General features: G+C 48.6%; 1 protein-coding gene across 1 annotated transcript in view; it reads right to left on the bottom strand.

The window, feature by feature from the left end:
• PSMD1 (proteasome 26S subunit, non-ATPase 1) overlaps nt 1-21,465 on the bottom strand; it is a 1,063,364-nt gene that overhangs the window by 912,190 nt on the left and 129,709 nt on the right. Inside the window, exons 9-10 of the mRNA XM_069617568.1 lie at nt 12,853-12,981; nt 12,070-12,158 (exon numbers count right to left, since the gene is read on the bottom strand). Of these exons, the coding sequence (XP_069473669.1) occupies nt 12,070-12,158; nt 12,853-12,981 (218 nt within the window). The remainder of the gene's footprint in view (nt 1-12,069; nt 12,159-12,852; nt 12,982-21,465) is intronic.

Raw genomic sequence — 21,465 nt, forward strand, 5'->3', positions numbered from 1 at the left:
AATTGTCCGCCCCCAGTCTGCTGGGCCTGTCCACCTCAAGGTTGGATTCTCCAGGGAGGTGGACAACCCTGAGGTAGATGTTCTCCAGAGCCCATTCCCACATGCTGACTGCTAGGTTGCACAGCGGAGGGGATCTGGTACCCCCCTGCTTGTTGACATAGTACATGCTGGTGGAGTTGTCCGTCTGGATAAGAACTGTCTTGCCCTCGATAAGAGAGGGGGAAAGGCCTTGAGAGCCAGCCATAAGGCCTTCAATTCTAGCCAATTGATGTGGGACTCCTGCCGGGTCCAGACTCCATAGACTCCCTCGAAGGTGGAGTCCATAGTAATCGTGACTTGAGGGGCCACTGCCAGAAGGGCTTGCCGTGCCCTAGATTGTAGTCCGTGGACCACCACTGGAGGTCCGAGTGGAAGAAGTGAGGAATGCCGACTTGCTCCGCTTGGGAGCCCTTCTCCTGATTCCATGAGGCTGTGAAGTGCAGGTGTTATCTCCTCATCCTGAGTCTTGTGTGGGGTACGGCCAACAGGACCACTGCCATAAGACCCAATAGGTGTTGGTACCACCAGGCTGAGGTCACTGGCCTGGAGAGTAAGTGAGCTGTGGCTCTTCTGATGGCCGCAATCTTGTCCTCCGAGGGAAAGACTCTCACGGAGCTCGTGTCCCAGATGAGGCCTAAGAAGGTCAGGCTCTGGCTGGGCTGCAGCTGAGACTTCTTGAGATCGATAGTGAACCTTAGGTCATTGAGTGTGTTCATCAGTGCGGAGGTGTTATAGTGAACCGCTTTCGGAGAGCCAGTCATCCAGGTATGGGTAGACGTGGTGGCCCTGGGCCTTGAGAAGGGCTGCCACTGCATTCATTAACCTTGTGAATACCCTGGGTGCCGGGTTGAGGCCAAAGGGTAGCACCTTGTATTGGAAATAGCAGACCATGATCCTGAAGCGCAGTAAGGAACGATGCGGCTCCCAAATCAGGACGTGTAGATAAGCATCCTTCAGATCCAGGGAGCACATCCAGTCTCCCCTATCCAGTGTTTCCGCAATAAGAGCTGGCGTAACCATCTTTAAACTTTGCAGAGGGAGGGAGAGATTGATGGTGGAAAGGTCCAACACAACTCTCAGGCCTGCCTAGTTCTTCTGTATGGCCAAAATCCTGGAATAAAAGCCCAATCCTCGCTGGGAGTTCTTCCACTGCCTGGCTCTCAACGAGCAACCGGATCTCTGCCAGCAGAGTTGTTGTCCCAATCTGTGGGAGGAGAGGAAGGTACCGGTAGGCGGTACCCGTGGAGACTAGAGAGGATCCAGGGGTCCGAAAAATTCTGCCACCAAAATTGCACTTGAAAGGGAAGCCTGCCCCCCCACCGGAGACACGTGGACCCGAAGGGGCGTGTCATGCCTTTTTTCCCTCTGAGGCTGTTGCGGAGGAGGGGGGTTGGAAAAAGCCTTTGCCCCCTCCCCCCCTCCCCTTGTTTCCTCCAGTGCTGACTCGGAGAACTGTCAGGTTGCCTGGACCTCCGTTCTTGGAAGCCCCGGAACCTGGAAAACACCTGCCCCTTGTCAAAGCATTGCTGCAACTGGGAGTAGGGCTTAGGTGTGGCCTTCGTAAGAATAGATAAAGACTTTGCGGTTTGCAAGCTATTATTCATTTTATCCAATTCCTCATCCGTGGTGGATTGGAAGAGGTCACTACCCTCTAATGGAAGGCCCAATATGCGTTCCGGGACATCAGCATTAAACTTAGTAGCCCATAACCAGGCCGTCCTTCTGACCGTAGCAATGCAGCTGGCCCAGCAGGAGGTATCGATGTGGGCCACGGTGGACTTCAGGATGTCCTGCGCTACCAGCTTGGCTTCTCCTAGGCCTGCTTTGAAGCACGCTTGGCTCTGTGCCGGAAGTTCTGGGAGGTAGTCCGCAATTTCCCGCCAGAGCGTTTCGTTAATGGCTGCCAGCATGGCATCCGCGTTGGCTCGACGCAGGTGCAAGGAGGTGTTGGAGTACAGCTTATTTCCATACGCCTCCAAGATCTTCTCCTCCGTGCCTAGCAGCGTCGAGGACGAGGTGGGCGAGCACAACTGAGGCTTGGAATAGAGTGACGCAGCAGCGATCACGGAAGAGTGCGGCGGAGGATGCGCCGAAAGCAAGAGTGTATCCCCTCCATCTGCCTATGCTTGGCGTCGAGGCGCCGATTGACAGGTTGGGCCGAGTGTGGCTTGAGCCACCCTTTTTGGGCCAGGGCAACTACATCCCTATGCATCGGGATCCCTGTCTTGGTAGGGGGTTTTAGGGTGAGGACTTCTGCCAAGACACCCTCCCCCCTCTTCGGGTTGCTCTACCTCGGGCTGAGGAAGGCCCAAATATTCTGCCAAACCTGCAAGGCATTTGTGGAAGGCCCTGGCTGAAGATGGCGTGTCTGGGTCCTCCTCGTCAGTGTCCACCAGAGCGCTCGGAGGGTCGGGGACTGGTGGAGGAGAGCTGGGCGCCGTGGGCTGCGGTGTGTAGACCGGAGCCGGTGGCTGCCTCAGAAACTGGTATGGAACCGCCTGTACTGTGGAGGCAGGGAAGCCGGAATCGGAGGAGCCGGCTGGGGCAGCATCAGCCCTAGGAACCTTTCGAAGAGCCTGTCCTCAGAGGCTGTAGAGGTGGCAGGTGATATGGTGATATTGACGGAGTGTCTAACGGCAGCTAGGGCCGGGGCACACTCTGCCTGGGGCGCAGGGGAAAACTGCGCTGTGCTGCTGATGGATAAACTGTAGGCCACGCACCTGGTTGACACGAGTTCCACCTTGTGACTCGTTCCTTCACCCGCGTGGCCATCTTGTCGTGCCACGTACCGAAGTCGTGGTGCCTGGCTTGTCAGAACCAGCCCGTCCAAGATGCTTAATGTTGGATCATAAGGCCTATCCCGCACCTCAGGCCGTGACCTGGAAGGCGTATTGCCCTCGGCAGAGCTGCCGGGAGTGCTGCGTGAAGGCACCCCCTCGGACATGATGCCGGTACTAGGGTGTTGCCCCTCAGGAGTAACCCTGGTAAAAGAACCTTGCGCTCCCTCAGCACTGACACCGGAAGTATTGGGAGACCCCTCGGCCGTGATGACGTTAGCTGGACTAGCCTCGGTACGTGTTGTGGTGCTAGAACCCAAGAGGTTCCGCCCGGTCGAGTGCTTCCTTGGGAAGGAGTCGCCTTTACGGTGTGCGATGGTAAACAAAGGCCTTTCCATCAGCATTGAGCAATGTTTGACGAAGTCCTTTAGATCATCTAGAGGTGACTTCTGGAAGAGCTCCCTCCACCTAGCTCGCCTGTTCTTCAGTGCACGTGGAGTCAGTGTGTCGCACGCGGAACAACCTTCCCAGCTGTGGTCGGGGCCAAGGCAACAGAGGCAAAGGGCACGGGGGTCGGATGTAGGGAAGAGCCTCTCGCAGGCTGGACACCTGCTGAAGCCTGCAAAGTCGACAAGCGCCGGGGAGGAGCGTGGCGTCGGAGGACCAAGTACCAAATTGAAAAGAAAAAGACAAAGATGGAAGAATATCCGGGGAAGAGCGTGTGGTCTTACATGGCCAAAGCTAAACCCAGGAGCGATGGCGAATTCGGTCCATTCCTGTCGACACGGAAAAGGGGACTGGGGAGTGGTGCCAGTGGGCGGAGTCAGGCGAGCGCATGCTCCCAGGGCTGTGCACCACGCGCCTCTAAATTTAAAGGGGAAGAAGATTTTTCTGGTGGAAAGGTTCCGTCTCCAGTCCCTCACGAGGGACACCCATACAGTATGGAAGAAAGGGGACGTAAGAGTAGGTTAGTTAACCAGTCAGTGGTTCTTGAATAAACCCATGAGCTCAAGGGGAGCCTACCTGATAGTGCACAAGCTGCAAGGCCTGCACAAAGGATTGGAGGTCAACTCTTACTTGAAGAAAACAGCACTTCCTAAGCCAGGTGGCACCGAAAATGGCATAAGGTAATTACAACCCAAGCCCCACAGTACCTTGACAGTGGGTAAGAAATTGTAGCCGGCTTCCTTCTAGGTGCAACATTGCAGACCCACCGATTCCTGCTCCTTGGTCGTGGCAACGAAGGGGGGGGGGGGAGGACATCTGGGGGACTACTGTGGCAGCACAGGGGAGAAGGAGTCGGAAGCAATGGATTCACCTCACTCCAGCTGCTCTTTGCCGTTTTGGCGACTTTTTCTTAGCACCAAGAAGAAACTAATATCGCTGGTCTGATTCTCCTCGATTACTCGGTCCTGAACTCTGGTGAGGGGACTTTTGGTGAAGAATTCCCGACACTGGAGGTCCACAGGGATGCCTGCAAAGTTCAATCTTCGCAAGACTATGCACTCTATGATGGTCCAGGTACCCCAGAGTATTGGGATTCTGCAGCTCAGGAAAGTCACAGCAATTTGAGGGATGCCATAAAATGATATGCGCCTATACACAAGTGTTGCGCGGAGCGGCGAGGCAAGGGAGGGGGAATGGAGGGAAGACAGACTACGATCCTACTATGCCAGGTGTCATTCAGATCGTGCAAGTGCATGGGAAGGAGGAAACTGCGGAGGGAGAGGGGACAGTGCAGTACATGGGATAATAGAATAAATAACAATAAGTAAAAGTATGGCCAGCAGGTGGCAAGTGCAAGGATAAGTGCAGACCTCCAGTGTCGAGTGCTGGTAGTGGGACTGTAGGGATACAGAAAACAGTCCCCAAGTGCAGGGGTTGCCAGGAAGGCAGTGCAGGTGTACTACTGGCGAGGGAGGGGACCTGGGCCCCGAGATCAGAGGGTGGCCAGATAACCAGTGCAGTTTCAGTATTAACCAGGAAGTCAGCTGGGGAGAGGAGGAGAAAAAGCAGAAGCCAAGAGAAAGGTTTTGAGGTGCTTCCGGAACCAGAGATGATTCTCCTCAAGTTTCAGGGAGGCTGTTCCAGAGGGAGGCCCCTGCCGAAGAAAGATCTACCACCAACTTGTTGCTTGGAGAAGCGACTGAACCTGAGGGAGTTTGAGGCGGATCAGTGAAGAACTTGAGAAGGAAGATATTTAGGAACAGAGAGTTGATGGTATTGAGACCCCAGAAGGACTTGTGGACCATGCAGAGAGTTTTGAACTTAATCCTCACAGCCACTGGGAGCCACTGCAGAGATTTCAGTCCTGGAGAGATACGATCCCTGGGCTTGAAGCCCAGGACAAAACTCGCAGACCTGTTCTGGATTAGTTACAGGGGGTGGAGAGTAGAGGCAGGTGAATTTACAAAGAGGCTGTTGTAATAGTCCAGCCTAGAGAGAACCAGAGCTCTGAAGACAGTGAGCTTCTGGAGAAAGGAGAGGAAAGGAAGAATACCTCTGAGGAGGTGCAGCTGGTAGTTTGACTTCTTAGAGACGTCAGAGATGTGAGGAGAGAAGGAGTGTGTGAAGTCGATGACCCCAAGGTTTTTAGCCTCACAGGTGGGAGCAGGAAGAGGGCCAAGAGGCCAGCCAGAGTGTGACAGGAAAGGAGGGATTGGGTGTGCCAATGAGGAGAATCTCGGTCTTACTGGCATTAAGGCAGAGATCATTGGCAGAACACCACTCCTGGATGGTGGACAGACAGTCGGAGATGAGGGAGGGGAAGAGGTGGCTGAGGGTAACCTGAAAATGAGCCGAGTGTCATCCACATAGCACTGGAAGTTGGAGAAGAGAGCAGCAATGCGGTGGGCAAGAAGTGCCAGGTATTGTTTGAACAGCCAGGGAGAGAGGTTAGACCACTGGGGAACATCACAGGTAGAGATAGAGATAGAGGAGAGGAAGGACCCAAGTTGAACCCGGGAGGGTCGATCAGAGAGGAAAGAAGTCAGCCACGCCAGGGCCTGACCGGTAATCCCCAGGTTATCATGGAGACGGTTGAGCAGGATGGCATGATTGACCGTGTCAAAGGCAGCATGATTGACCGTGTCAAAGGCAGAAGAGAGATCAAGTAAGAGTAGGACACAGAGTGTTGGAATCAAGGTTGGAGAGCAGGTCTTCACGGATGTTCAAGATAGCAGTTTCCGTGCTTCTGGAAGCTCTGAAGTCAGACTAATGATCATGGAGACAACCAACAGATTCAGTGTGAAGATTGAGCTGGGAGATTGCCAGCCTTTCCAGGAGTTTGCCCAGGAAAGGAGTGATGGAGATTGGGCAATAGTTAGCTGGTCAGGACGGGTCGGCAGAGGGTTTCTTAAGAAGAGGGTGCACAAGGTAGTTCTTCAGGGGGGAGGGAAGACTCCAGTTGCGAAGGAGTGGTTGCAGAAGTCAGCCAGGGCAGGAGCCAGGGAGTCAATGTAGTCCTTGATGGTTTTGGAGGCACAGGGATTAACCTGTTTTGACAAGACTTTCATAGATCAGACTTGTCTAGAAAACTCGTCTGGGGAGAACAGGGGAAAGGCAGAGAAGGAGGGAGGAGAGGACGCAAAAGAAGGGCCAGAGGAAGAGCAGGGAGTAGAGGGAGGAGGGGGAGAGGAAGAGAGATGACAGGATGTCCTGAGCTTTAGAGATGAAATGAGAAGGCAGTGTTGTGCAGAGGGCCTGCAAAAGGGACAGGAGAGGTAGAGACTGTAGAAGGATTGGCCAGTTCCTTGCAGATTTTAAAGGAGTTCAGCTGAGTTGTTACATGCCGCAGAGACACGGGTTTGGATGTGAGCTCTTTTTGGTGGGGACAGAGAGCCAGTATTGGCTTCGGAGCAGGCGGCAGGCCAGTTTGTCAGAGTATGTACATGAAGCACGCCATTTCCCCTCAACCACCCTGCACTTGCGTTGGAGGGTGACTAGGTCCGAGTCGTACCAGGAGTTGCACTTGGCTTTGGGCTTCAGGTGGATCCTCACGACAGGGGCAAGAACATCAAGAGTACCGGATATAGCAGAGTGGAGCATGGAAAGGGCTGTGTCAGGGTGTGAGCGAGTCAAAGGGGGATGAGAGGGTGAGAAAGTGGCAGTGAAAGCCTCAACTGACACGCGCTTCACGGGTCGGATGACCGAGAAGGTGGGTGGCAGTGATGGAGTTGGTTTGGCCTGAGGGGTGGAGAGGGTGAGCTGGGAGGAAAGGAGAAAGTGATCACTCCAGGAGAGAGGAGTGGTGAGAGGGATAGAAAGGGGAAGGCCTGAGGAGATCAGAACATCCAGAGCGGGAGAGCAAGAGACTGCAGACGAGGCATTAGAAAGAGGAGAAGGCCTGCGTAGGAATGACAGAGGCAGGAATCCACTCGGGGAAGATTAGGGCTACACCTTCTCCGGAACGGTTGGACCTGGGCGCGGAGAGGCTCTTGTAGCCGTCAGGGAGGAGAGTGTCGAAGCTTGTGACAAAGCTGGCCGTGAACCATGTCTCGGTGAGACCGAGGACTTCGAGTTCAAGTTCCTCCAGAAGGCGGCAGATGTCGGAGGAATGTTAGACGGCTGAGCGAGAGTTAAGAGTCGCAATATGAAGAAGGTTGCTGTCCTTGAAAGACTTCCGGGGAGGGGTACAAATCAGAGGTACGCCCTGCGGAGGTGTAGACGAAGCCCAGAGGGGGGCAGAAAGGGTAGGAGGAGAGGGCTAGCCAAGGAGGCGGCAGCAGGGGGAGGCGAGGAAGCCCTGGATGGGGGAGAGGGGACAGCAGGAGAAGAAAGGAAATTGTAAAGCACAGGAAGCGTCTATCGAAGAGGACAAGGTTGGTCTCAGGGCCTTGGACCAAGATGGTACCATTCACAAACATTAATGATGACCTTCGAGAGGAAGGAGGCCAGGAGGGCCGCCCACCGGGTGCCACCATTAATGGGAGAAGAAAAGAAAGGAGAGAGCACAGAGACCATATGTAGGGTCCATAGGTCTGGTGAGGGAACGACAAAGAGGATGTCGGTGAAAGTTTGCCTGGAGGCGGCACTGGTATAGGTGTCAGCGATAAGGAGACCTGGGTTGGAGAACAGGAGGTCCTTTTTAAACTTCTTCCTACCAGGTTTAGCGAGGAGAGCAGGATAGTCAGAGAAGCAGTTAGAGAAAATAGGAGAGACAGAGAGCACCATAGAGTAGGTATGAAGAAGGTGTTGAGGCTAGTTGGTCCCACCAGCCTAAGGGAGAAAGACGTTCTTGGTGGATCTTCCCGGTCGATGCGAAAACGGGGTCAGCACAGCTGCAAGACTTCAACAGTGCTTTCGCAGTTTTGGAAGGTTCTGCTGGCGTCTGCTTGTCTTCTGCTTCGGATTCCTTGTTCCAGTGGTCGACAGTCTGTAGACCAAACATCCTCACCTTTTATGCTGGATCCCGGTGTTGGGGACAGACCCCCAGGTATGCCAGAGGGACACTGGAAGTCTGCGCACTTGAGAGGGCCCAACACCCTTCCCAGGATACACAGAGGACTCAGTTAACTGCAAGTTCAAACTGCGCTTTATTACAGACAAAACCAACAGGGATCAGCACAGGAACAGAGAATATTGCAGGCCTGTTTTACTTCCAGGTGGAGTCAGCACTACGTCACAACTTGGGCCCCTCTCCAGAAAACCTATCCGGCCAAGTGATTGGGTATTGAGTATGTTATAACCTATACAGAACATTATAGATGTTATTCTACCTGCCCTTGCATGACAGGTGGCTGGCCTGTTACATCCCCAAGTCACTAACTATAACATTGTTGCAGTGTTGTGGACTTACCATTGGTTCTTGCCCGTTGCTACGCATCCCCACCCTAGGGTACTAAACTGTAATTGGCTAGAGCCGACGTCACCAGGCCTGGGATCTGCAAAGATTCTCAGCTCACTATGTACCTCTTCAAGGTAATAAGAATGATTATGTGTCTGTATTGCAACTTGTATGTACCACCTAGTTTATGAGGGTGCTCTCCTGATCGGCACAACACTCGTTTCAAATTGTTGCATACTTGTTGCAGCCTGTGTCTGGCAGCCTGAGACCAGCTCTTTCCCACCGCCGATCGTTGTCCATTGTCTGCTTTGGCCGCATCATGTGTTCAGAGACATCACATTTCAGCTGTGCAGCTTGCAATTATGAGAATTTATTCGTATTTTCTGCAGCTAGTACCTTTGTTGTCTGAGGATTGGAATGTCATCTGTATCTCTTGGCCTTGGCTGCGTGTCCTGTCTCACACGTCTTGCTCCCTGTCCAGCCTGAATCAGCTCATCTCTTGCTCAGAGGCTGAGGCCTGGTGTAATTTTCCTAAACCTTATAATGAGGTTTCTACGGTGTCAAGGCTATACTACATTTACAAAGGTTAGTCCCACTTAACTCTGTCAGGTCCCACAGGTGCTCTTGCAGTTCCATAGGGTTATTCACGTGTACGCACCTACAAGCTTTGCTCAGGATCTCTTGTCTCTTGCGGTTTCTGCGTTTGGCTAATGACAAAAATAATAAAAGCAATGACAGTATCTATATGCATCTATCCTAACTATAGATACTTCACAGGATGAGGGGAGAGGGGAGTTCCAGCAACGGCCACCCACACCGACAGCAGGTGCCTTTACAGTCACCGTTGAAGAAGCTTCTCTAGGATATGATCATTTGATGCTGGGACGCAGGAAAGGCAATTTCTACCACAAGCTGGCGACTAACCACTGAAGTTCTGGGTGGAACTGCAGAACCAGGATACTTCTCGCGAGTTCGCCCACAATAGGCCGCTGGATCCTCAAAAATACTTAAGAGACAAGGTGGTTGCGCTAATCCTAGGTCTGAAACACCGCTCAGGGTCTCCGGGGATCAGCAAGTCCAACAGGGCTTCACCAGCCCAGACGCAGGAAGGGATGCTAGGCCTCTTCGGGAGTCTTCATCGAATCTTCCATCAGTCGTTTGTCTACAAGGTACTCTTGGCAGATCTGAAGAAATGGCTGCAGGAGTCTTCTGCTTATCCAAAATCCTGCCTGGAAGCAAGATCAAACCTCTGCGCCATTAAAACAGCCAGTAGTTGTCCAATCAGGGACAACTATTGGTTTCACTCATGCCCCACACCTATACTCACTGGCTTCAAGGTTGTGGAATGCAGTCTCTCCCCCTCTCTCCCCCTCCGTTTAGTGGCCACATGCAGTGTACACGAATGTGCACATTAGAAATAACGCACAAATGGTAAATATGTATCTGCTGCCACCAGCTTCTTTTCAGGCACATATAAAAGTAACAAAAAATCCCAAGTGTAAAAAGTATCCCCAATGCACTCAAGAGTTACAAAAATGTAAAAGGTAAAAAGGTAAACCTTTTTAGAAGGACTGATCAGTTTCCCCATAAAAATTAGCAAAAGGCAGGCAAAGGTTAAGCTGAAAGCTTTTCTTCCCCTCAAAAAGGGAGAACAGATTACAAAACAAAGCATAAAGAATGGGGGGCCATAGAAACTATGGAGAGAAAGTTGCCAAAAGAGAAATCTTTCCAACACCTACCTTGAATCTCAGGTACTTCCTGTGCCTCTTGTGGATAGCCACATGGAAGTAGAATCCTGGAGATTCAGGGAAACTAAGCCAGTTGTTCAGGTCCAGCGCCTGGAGGACGTGAATTGGTTGCACCCGTTTGCGGATTCCCTGTCGGCTCATCTGAGCGGGGTGTGATCAGTCAGCGCGGAGGCCAGGGCCCACTGTCGGCATAGCCGCTGGCGACTCAGCCAGTAGCACCAAGGCCTTGTCAAAGATGTCCATTCATCTGGAGAAGAAAGGAAAGGCCTTGGAGTAGTGGCTTCCTTTTCTTTGAGAATGAAGAACAGCGATGTCTCGAAAAACCGCAAAGCAATCTCTTCCTTTTGCAGTGCTTCTTTTTCTTGTCCTTTCGGACTACTAAAGTGCCATGGTCATCACCCAGTGACCTCAAACGGGTCAGCTGGGCGCGGTTCCTAGTGGAAAAGGAAGGCGTGTCACTTCTCCTCGGTACATGCAATTCTGCCTGTTGTGCCCCTCACCGAGACAGTAAAGGCAAATGTGGTGTGGATCTGAAATGGACATTTCTTGCCCGCAACCCACAGAGGTTTTGAAACCAGAGGACTGACAGATTTGGCATTGTATCTCATAAGATGCAAAATAATTTAAGAACATTTTATAAGATTTAAGGTCAGTGTTCCGAAAGCGAGCAGAGTGCACTGTAAGAAGAAACTGATGTCCCAGGGTGAGGCGCCTCCACATATTGGCTCCGCCATGTGCATCGCAGGGCAGATATGGGCATTGGGCAGAGCAGACGCGGGGCCAAGCTGCACCCCCCTAGCAGCAGAACGTTTTTCCAGGAGCAGCTCTTCTGGGAGATAGATATCAAAGATGAGGAATCCGTGCTAGGAAGGAGTCCATTAGAAAGAAATTAGATGAACAGAGCAAGCAAAACAGGAAACCGAGGCAGTCCCTGGGTAGAGTACCTTTACAATAGAATCAAGATATTGGGGTATGACTAACTTTTTGGCGAGGAGGCGGGAATTAGACAGGGATCAGACATAAATGTAACAAACCCTACAGGCCTGGCCCCATGACAGCTGCAAGTAAACAAGCATTTTTACATACTTACAATTGGATCATAGATTGGGTTCTGGAAGGAAAGGTGGAATAGGGTCAGTTGAAGGGAGAGGCCCCTTCAATCTCCAGAAGGTGGAGATTGAGTATTGTTTTCAACTGTTGTGTAGCAGGTACGGCTTTGAGATTATGGCAAAGGACATTCTAAGGGCGGGAAGCCAGGTGGTAGAATGAAGTAGGAGAAGGCATAGGTGGGAGAAGGGACAGAGGTGGAGGAAATAAGAGGAGCATATAGTATGAGAGGGAGAGTACTGGAAGATGAAGTCAACAAAATAGGAATGTGCAAGACTGGAGGTCTTTAAATAAGATAAGCATGAGCCCGGGGTGCAAGAGCGAGGGAACACCTCAAGCACAGAATCCTAGGGGTCACACAAGGCACAGAACAGTGCAGCAAGGCGGAAATCGCCTCAGGCACAGGGCCCTGGGGAAAAAGGAGCCACCTCTGTGGCATAGATCCTGAGAAAAAGAAGCCTCAGCAGATCAGAGGTCCAAGGGAAGCCCATATGGCACCAAGCAAACAGTCATCAACAATGCACAGAGCAAAGGAGGAGTCCTAGCAGCCTTCAAATCACAGATCTACTAAGAATGCTTCACCACAATAAGGGATTTCCACTCTCAAAATTACCTGAGAAACTGGTCACTGGTTGTACCACAATGCATGAAGGAATTGGCTATGACGGTGGCTGTGTGGCAGACAGAGTTCCGTACTGCATCCTAAACAAGACATAAAACAAGAAAATAAGCATTTGGTGAAACAAACATTTTTTTTAAATCGGAAAGGAGTATAAACAAAAGTAACAAAATCGAATGGGAAGCTAGTGTAACTCGTCGGAAAATCTCTGTACAAGCTGCGTTTTATATTTACATTTCAAACTATGTGATAAAGTGAAAACACCCGATCTTTAGTGATGAAAGCACAGTAAAAGCCACAAGCAGACAATATTCCTGAAATGTCCGTTCCCAACACGCAATTCATATTTATTGTTTTAAGGAGAAATCGCATGGCTAGCAGAGTGCTTAAAGGGCAAGTGCCAAAAGTAATCACAGATAATCATCGAACAAACAAAGCCTATAGTGAATTAACGGTATGTTCCGGCAACACCACCTGTTGGCTTAGGCTAGAAGCTGGGATCAGTGAATTAAACCGACCCTCTGAACACTACACCATCCAAGAAATTAAAGTGTGCACTTCTAATAAAATGAAATAAAACAATGAAGAGTGTAGCTAAATGTGTGGGTTTAAGCAGTGGCATTACACCCTCCCAACCCCACCCTCGTCCGAGAACCTGCATAACTTAGCACCAAATAGATTTCTAGGAATGCAACGCTGAAAAAAACTTTACAAAGCTCTTTTGGGAGATATTAAGGAGGGCTTCTGGATCCCTTTGCACATCATACAATGGCATACCTTTGTGTTTTTGAGGATCATTAGGTCTGTGTTGTTATTTCGTATTAAAAACTGTAGGTGAAGCTCGATGGCCATCTCCCCACTTAATATTTTAATCATTTTAGAATTCTGATCTTTCGACTCTGGGACCTGCAATTAAGGATAAACAATGATTGATGATCTAATGGAGAAACCTGCCAAACAAAGTTGCACATGAAGCAGTTCAAAGGTTAATTAAAATGATTACCAAAAAAAAGGTCACAACATACTCTTTACTTGTATCAATTAGACATCTACCCAAAACCATTTACACAGCAAACATTAATTCAATCAAGGCATAGGTCTTTAAATGAGAGGTATGGTTAGACTTTCTAAAAATGCAACCTTCACTCTTCACTAGCACATCCAATATATCCGATAAGGATTGCTTGAACATTACAAATAAATACATACAAAGGGTTATGTACTGCAAACAAACCACGTGATAAGATGAACATGGACACACATTCCAAATGTGCCCTTCAGAGGCTCTAGGCCTCAAAGTTAGGTTGTCACAAGGGCACGCTGTTAAGCGGGTCCCTCCTGTTTGCGATTCACTGGATGAATGAATTATAGTGTGGTACAGACTGCTGTTAGGACAGTTTGTCTAAACTCCAGCTATTCAGGACCCCCTTGGGCCATGCAGAACAACTCTTAGTATAGGCCTGCACCACTCAAGGTACTGTTGGGGTGGCAGAGCAGCCAGGCTTGTCTTAGGAGGGAAAGAGGGCAATAGGGAGATACAAAGAATGTGTGGCATACATATGGTCCAAAGAAACACTTAAATACTCTAGGAGTTACGTAAAAAAAAAAGAATGGTTTAATATATATATATATATATATGCACACACACAAACACACGTAAAGATAATTCTTTAGAAAGGCACGCACTATCAAAATACACACAGTGTAAAAAAAAAACTATACAATACATCTTGTAAGTACACCACGGTGTAAAAGACTTCTAGATTGGCAGTATGCAATTCAAAGCAAGTAAAACCCACTTTGTAGTAAACGTATTTACTTTTTAGACTAGTACACACAATTCAAACGTAGATAAGAACTTGGGAATTATATTTTAGAATGGCAGCATGCAATTCAAAGGTAATAACTTTGTAATACTTTGATGCAGGTCCTTATGACAGAAACTACACCAACACAAGGTAAGTTACTTAGCCATCTTTTCACAGAGCCTAGGCTTTAAGAGGCCTTCCCCCATCTAGTTCTGAGTCTCTTTCAGGGTCAGATTGGAGATCAAAGAGGCAGGCACAAGCTGTAGAAAACTAAAGAGTTCCTGTGGAAATGTTCTGTAACAGATGAGTAACAGTTTATGCAGGTAAAAAGGTTCAGAGACTACACAGAAGGCTCCATGAATGCATACCAGCGTTGGGACTGGGCGAACAGGTATGGGTGAACTCCCAAACATACCAATCACCACACAAGCCACAGAGGAGCAGCAGAATGACACTGGGTTAAGTATTACCTCGAACCTCACAGTAGCTAAGCAATGAAGATGATGCAGGCGGACGCCCTCATGATGCACCCGATCAACAAATTCTTGGTCTTCAGATGAAAAGGAGGACACTGGAAGGGTTTGCTGCATGAAGTCGAGTGGAAAGGCTCCCTGCAAAGGATTCATCATTGCTTCTCACGGCTCTGATTTTGGCGCCTTTTTCAGGACACTAGAGGACCGATCGATTTGCCTCGCTCTCTCCGTCCAGCACTCTGGTGAGGGAACTTCAGGGTGGCGGGGGGGGTCCGGAAGGAGTCCACCAAAGTTTCAGGACTATTCGTTCTTCGGAAGATGATGCACAGCACTCCGGCTCGAAGTCCCAGTGTATTGGCGGTTTGCAGCTCAGGAAGGTCGCAGCTCATCGTGATATGGCTCGAAATGAAGGCCGTTTTAAGAAAGATTGGTCCTACCAGTCCAAGGGAACGAGACGTCCTCTTTGGAGCTCCTCTGTTACATGGAAGAAAGGGTCAGGACGTCAGCAGGAACCTCCGGTCACTAAGTAGCTACAGGAGTCTTTGGATTCAGTTCCAATGGTCTACTTGTCTTCAGCCTCCGGATCCAAGCCATTCAGTACAGCTAGCCTCCCAGTTGGAACTGGTTTCAGGCAGGCATGCCAGAAGACCAACAACTGTGGAGTTTCTGACTCCCCCTAGTTTTCCTGTCTTCATAGACACTCTGGAGCCTCTGTGGTCTGCACAAAGGATTCCTGCCAAAGAAAAAGTCAAACCAGAACCTCGCCCACCCAGCACAGCAGAAGGACCAAGAAAGGACAAGCACTCCAGATATGGCGGATAAAGAATACAGTCAACATTTCGGGGCAATGCAGACCCTTCTGTGCGTTACTGCAACTGTGAGCCGAGCCTGCGGGTAGAAATTGCACAAGAGTCGGTAGAACATGTCCACTGCCAACCATTCATTCAGGTGTGCTTGTCACTGTAACATAAATGTTACAGAAGCAGTGATACGGTGGATCCAGTGTAACCCCTCAGCACTTCACATAAGGTGGTGTGTGCTGATCTCACAATATGAAATGTAGAGGGGATCAAATGCATCCCTCTACACCTGGAAAAACGTGTTCTTACATGGTAAATAAGAGCAAATAAAAAGGGAAGCTCAAGGGGCTCCCCAGCAACACTGCACAGAAGGCCCTGTGTGCTGCAAAAGTAAATTACAGCTGCCTACAAAGTTGGAAGAAAGTAGGACTCCAAAAATAAGGTATGGAGAAACACGGAAATTACTCCTATTAGGAAGGAGCTAGCGCCTTGCTTCATTCCCAAGCGCTTTAGAATTAGGCAAGACTTCTGTTGACTGTTTCTAGGCACTACAAAAGACCAGGGGGGTCTGTATTGGGGGGGGGGGGGGGGAGAGGAGCACTGAGAGAAAGCTTTTTTCATGCAAATATAATCACACACACAGACTTGGGTGGGAACGAAGAGAAGGCAATTATTATTTAAATATAAGGTCTAAATAACTATTTGCTGAAAACATTGGTAAATGTTAAATCATATTTTTTCTCAAAGCACGGTAGAAGCAGGCCTGCCAAAAGGAATGTGGCCTGCCCTAAAAATAGGACTACAGGAATTGCTGTGGTGCTCGCCAGCTCTCGGAGAGCACACATAGTAACTCAAGCAGTTGTTTGCTGTCTGTCAAAGGGCACAGGCAAGCTAAGGCTCATGTACAAAATGCAGAATTATGGAAAACAAGGTTTTGAGGAGTTTATAAGACCAGATAAAAATATGAGTCAAATGAATTTAATATGGAGAGCATGACGGGAAAATGTTTTTGCATATAAATGTTCATAATGTAGCAAAATGATGAAAAACATGAGCTACAGTGTATTCTTGCATAGGCTATCAATATGTTAACTAATGTGTCCTAAACAGGAATCAGACCACGAAGACAGGAAGACTGGAGCACCCCTTGTATGGAAGGACAATTTTGATGGACCCATGCCCATATCCAGTGACCAAGCTAAGAGTATATATGCTCCTGTATGGCACCAGTCTGCAGGAGAATGGGACGGTTGAGGGACAATGTTCAGGCAACAGAGTTCTTTGCTCCTATTCTCATGTCTGTATAGAATAAACCTGTTATCCTTTCAAGATATATTTTTGGCCTGATTTCCCTAGAGGGGCGAACTTTAATCTGGGGTGACCGTGATTAGGGGTACCTGTATAATTAAGGGGTATCCCTGTAATTGAGGCCTACCTTACAGTGGTGAACCCAACGTTATCTCAATTTCACCTGTGTACTTTGCGAAGCCCCAGGCCTAAAGTCACAGGGAGTCAGGCCCATCTACAGAGACCGGTCCCCCAAATAAAACAAACGTGTGCATTCTGTGCGGTTTTAGTAGAAGTCATTTAAAAAGAAATCCTCTCCGCTCCAGAAAGACAGACCAGCTTCGTAACGGAAGAAACTCGAGTGAACAACGCGCATGTGAGTATACTCTTGCAAGTGATAACATGGGAACAAGTATGTATGATAGTATGGTGATATGGATGATGTACAAGGTCAATGGAATAGGACTTTTGGTGATGTATTATGGAATAGGACTATTTGGTGATGTGTTAACGAATAGATTAGATAGGATTTCAGGTAATTTGTTAAGGAGTAGATTGGATAGGAGGTGGGTTATGTATTGAAATTGTCGCGCATTTCTGTTTTAATAATTTTTATAATGGAAAAAGGCAACCTCGGCGTGTAAAAAGACTGGGATGACTGAGAGCCCCATCTTAGAAGGACTAGGAAGTAAGGGATCCTCAGCCATAATAGTTTTGAGAAGGTAGTATCAGGCATTATTCTTTTATGACGATGAAAACAATGGGATTCTCAGCATATTAAAAAATGCTGGGAAGGTGGTATTACAGGATATACAGACAAAAGTAGTGGCTCGGTATAAGGAATGAGACTGGCTTTTAGTCAATTTGTGTATATTTTCTCTTGCTGTCTTTTGTGGTAAAATGGGAGAAGGTGGATGAGTCCCAGTTTGTGTGGGTGAAATCAAAGTGGAAAAAGTATAAGGGGGCTGGGGGGAAAAAGTGGGTTGATGTGTATTTTCCGTGTAATAAGCAGAAGCTTATTACACGGAAAATACACAGTAGGGTCTAAGTGAAGCATTAAGGACGCGTGCAACATTATGAAGGAAGAAACTCCAATAACACACATGCATAGGGTCCTGCCACTGTATTGGGACAGAATAAATAAATACCACAAATAATGGATAGTAGAAAAAAAGGAAGGGGTGGGGGTGTCCTGCTACTGGCCAGAGCAGGTCTCCCATGATGGAAACATGCTAGAAAAAATGTCTATCTTTTTAGCAGCAAAATATAAAGGAAAACATTCCAAAAAAGAAAAGAGATTTGAGATCTCTGGCAATTATTCAAGGATATGGAAGATCAGGACAGTGAAAAAGAGATCCAACGTAAGGGGATATACCCGGTAGCACCTAAAGAGAGTGCCAGCAGAATTATCAGGGGGTGGGGGGATGCAAGAGCTTTTGCACCTCCACCCCCATAAAACCCATCCACAAGCGCAGACATGCCTGTAGCATCAGTGTACCCAGAGGGTCCACAAGTAGATATCGACATCAAGTTAAGAGCATTGCGGGAAAGGTTAGTCAGGTTACAAGAACCTGAAGTATCACCAGAAATAAGGGTACCGGTGCAGAAAGTAGTGGATTGGAAGTCAGGAGATTTTAAGTTTTAAATTAAACCCTGGTGCAATAAGAAATGTTTGTGATGAAAAAGATGATGGCGAGAGGGTATGGCCGGTCCAGGGACAAGAAGTACAACAAGCAAGGGAAAATGGAGGGTAAGATCAAGGTGGTAGAAATAATGAAGATGCAGGGCAAGAAGGAGATCAAGGAGAGGTGGCGAGAAACCCGTCCGGGCCACAACAGGCAATGAGGAGGGATAGACCAAGAAATAGACCTGATTTAATGGTAGTACAAAATAAGAAGAGAAAAGGGGTAGAAGACAAAATAGATATGAAGATGCCTCTTAAACATAACAGGAGTAGGGATAACGCAGTATGTGCCATGGCCTCAAATGGACAAAAATAATTTGATTAAAGCTCTACCCACAGCTTATAGCCAGAGCTAGTTAATGGATCTATGAATTTGAAAAACAAACAGCAGGGGTAGCCTTAGCACTAGGAGACCTTAAGAGTTTACTTGCCGCCATAGATTGGGACCAGGCTGGGGACATATGGACAAGGGCTGGTTACTCTGGGATAAGTCTTGCAGATAATGAACATGATGGAGCAGCCTTTAATGAGATAAGGGCAAGGGTATGGGATGCCCTACTGTTAGGGAGAATTCTCAGAAATGTGCTGATTCTTCTGTACCTTAGAGACCCCCAGCACCTTTGCTGGAATTTGAGAACTTACATTTTTTACCTTCAGCGAGCGAGACCCTTTTTTTCCCATGCTAATGTATTTTTGCTATGACTTGAGCACTGTGTTTTCTTTTGGTTGTGGAGTCTGACAAATCCACAGGCATCATCTTTAACATTGTACCACACAGCACCTTCAGTGCAGTGGCACAGGGAAGTCTTTCAGATTTCACAAAGGTTTAGATACCTTCTCTTGGCTAAACTACTGTTTCCAAGAGCAGTGAAGTGAAATTGACTTTACTTAAATGTGTAACTTTCTAGACCCAGCACACACTATCTTACAATAGGGTGCTGGAGGGGTTACTTAGTATCCCCTTTGTCTAGCTTCTCATAACAATTTTATGTTACCCTTTCCTCAATGGCTGGTGGCAGTGGTGTACTTTTAACTACCGTGGTGTGCATTTACCACGGGCTGCGTTCGCAGCTGCAGTAAAGCACCCAAGGGTGCCATCTTTGTCAAAAAGGCCCCAATCTTTTTTGGCCATTTCTTTGTGGAAAGGTCCTTCATAACATTTACTCTGCGCGCCAAACCAGGTTTGGTCCCTTTGTTCGTTTTGCCTTTGGCGGGATTCACAAGTGATGCCCGCCTCTGGCTCTAGGGAGTCTGGTGGGGGCAGGAAGCGAGGGAGGTGCCCGAAACTCCATGTGATTAATCTCCTAGGAGACAGGAATGCCTTCTTAGGTGATTGGCCAGCTGGCTGTCCGGCAAGGACAGCCACCCTGCTGGGTGACTGACAGCTAGGCTGGAATGAATGGGAGAGAACTGAATAAAAGGCAAGGCTTTTTGCTTGGTAGGCAGAGTCAACCACTGGACAAAGGAATCCGAAGAAGAACTTGAAGAGGACACCAGCTGCAACTCCTGGACTGCTGGTTTGTCCGGTGAAGCACTGCCGCTGTGCCGAGACTCCAAAATTCTTATCGACAGAGAAGCCCCTGCAAGGACAACTTCTCCCTTTGAGTTGGTGAGACCAATCGACTCCAAAGTACGCCACCTGGACATCCTCTTGGAGCTGGTTGAAATTTCCACTGCAGTCGCTGCTGGAACCGAATAACCAGGGAGAGGAACACTAGATTGTGTGCGTTGCTTTTAAGCTGGCCAAGAGCAGTGGCGGCTCCTTATGTAGGGTGTGGGGTACTGTCCCCGTCCCGGAGTGCAGAGGGAAAAGAACCTGTTTGTGCAACAACAGCTTGTATTTATTTAAATTTGCTGCGTGGCAGCAACATTTATTCATAAATAATGATATTGCTCGTGTGGCTGGGTGGGCCTAAATACAGGGGCGCGTCCCATTTAACACAGTTTTCTTTTGTTTATACTGCATGGAGCTCGTAGCTCCACACAGTTTACGTAGCACTGACTAATAGCAGCTTAATTAGGAGCCTGGCAGGATGAAATAGCAGTGGCCCTGGCCATGCCAGTATAAATCTATAGTCTATGCGCAAATAGCACAGTAATCAGAGTGTCCCAGTCTCTGCACAGAAACAAGAATGTACCGTTTTCATTGGCTGTTTCGCAGCCAATGAAATTCATTATTGTCACAAGTGTGGGGTGGGTGATGGGCACAGGACCACTTGTTGCCGAGCCTAGGGCGTGGTCGAGACTTCCTCCTTTTCTATAAGCAGAGCCTGCCGGAGTCAGCCCAGCTGCCTGCCAGCCACGTGTGGTGCGTGCCGCGTCATAGTAGCCCTTTCAATTAAGTTGTGGCCCTGGCCCACCCCGACCTGAATTGGACAGTCCACTCGACGGTCGACTCCCACAAAAGGTAAGGGCTGTGTGTCTGGGGGGGAATGGGGATGAGAAGGCTGCCACAACTAGGGTCGGGTGGGTGAGACATTCACATTCTACACAATACACGATTCAAAATATGCCACATTTGCTAATCTTTCTATAAATCTTTTTATATTTTACTACATAGAACGTGGAAGGTTCTGTGAGAAGCGTGTGCTGGCAATGCTGAAATATGTCTCTAATGGCCCCCATAACAAGCAGCTATTATTGTGCAATGTACTCTTTGCACTCGCTCTCACCCTCGCTTTCTGTACTAGTTGCACTAGGCATTCTGCCACAGTGGCACCATTGACGCACGCTGTCTCTGCTGCAGAAGGCTCCAGTGAAAGGAACAGTGAGAAGACATGCATTACTTACCGTGAAAGCATTTTTGATGGTTGTATCTGCTTAAGATTCACATGCTGTGCATAGTCTGACATCCAGTGGTCACTGCGGAGTACTGCATCTTGTTTTTTGAAAGTCGAAAAGGGGACGTCGACATGGGCGTGTCTGTAATACTATCCCTATAGTGACGTGTAGTGTACCCAAAATCCCTCACGCGTCGAGGTCCCTCTGTTTGCATTTGTTCTGCCATGAGGGAGCCTTATGACTCACATGAGTACAGAAAAGAGAAAAAAGCAGTAGACGTCTTTGTTCCTTCCATCCGAGCGGGGAGGAAGGGTGGGCGCATGTGAATCTAAGCAGATACAACCATCAGAAATGCTTTTACGGTAAGTAATGCATGTCTTCTGATGTTTGTTAATCTGCTTAGAATCACATGCTGTGCATAGACTAGCGAGCAGTACCCGGAGTTGGAGGTGGGTTGTGAGAAGGAACAGTAGAGAAAAGATGTCTTAATACTGCTTGTCCCACCTGGGAATCAGATCTAGAATGGGCATCTAGACAATAGTGTTTTGGAAAGGTGT

The sequence above is a fragment of the Ambystoma mexicanum genome, chromosome 10 (genome assembly GCF_040938575.1).
Source record: "Ambystoma mexicanum isolate Mex_15411 chromosome 10, UKY_AmexF1_1, whole genome shotgun sequence".
NCBI classification, from domain to species: Eukaryota; Metazoa; Chordata; class Amphibia; order Caudata; family Ambystomatidae; genus Ambystoma; species Ambystoma mexicanum.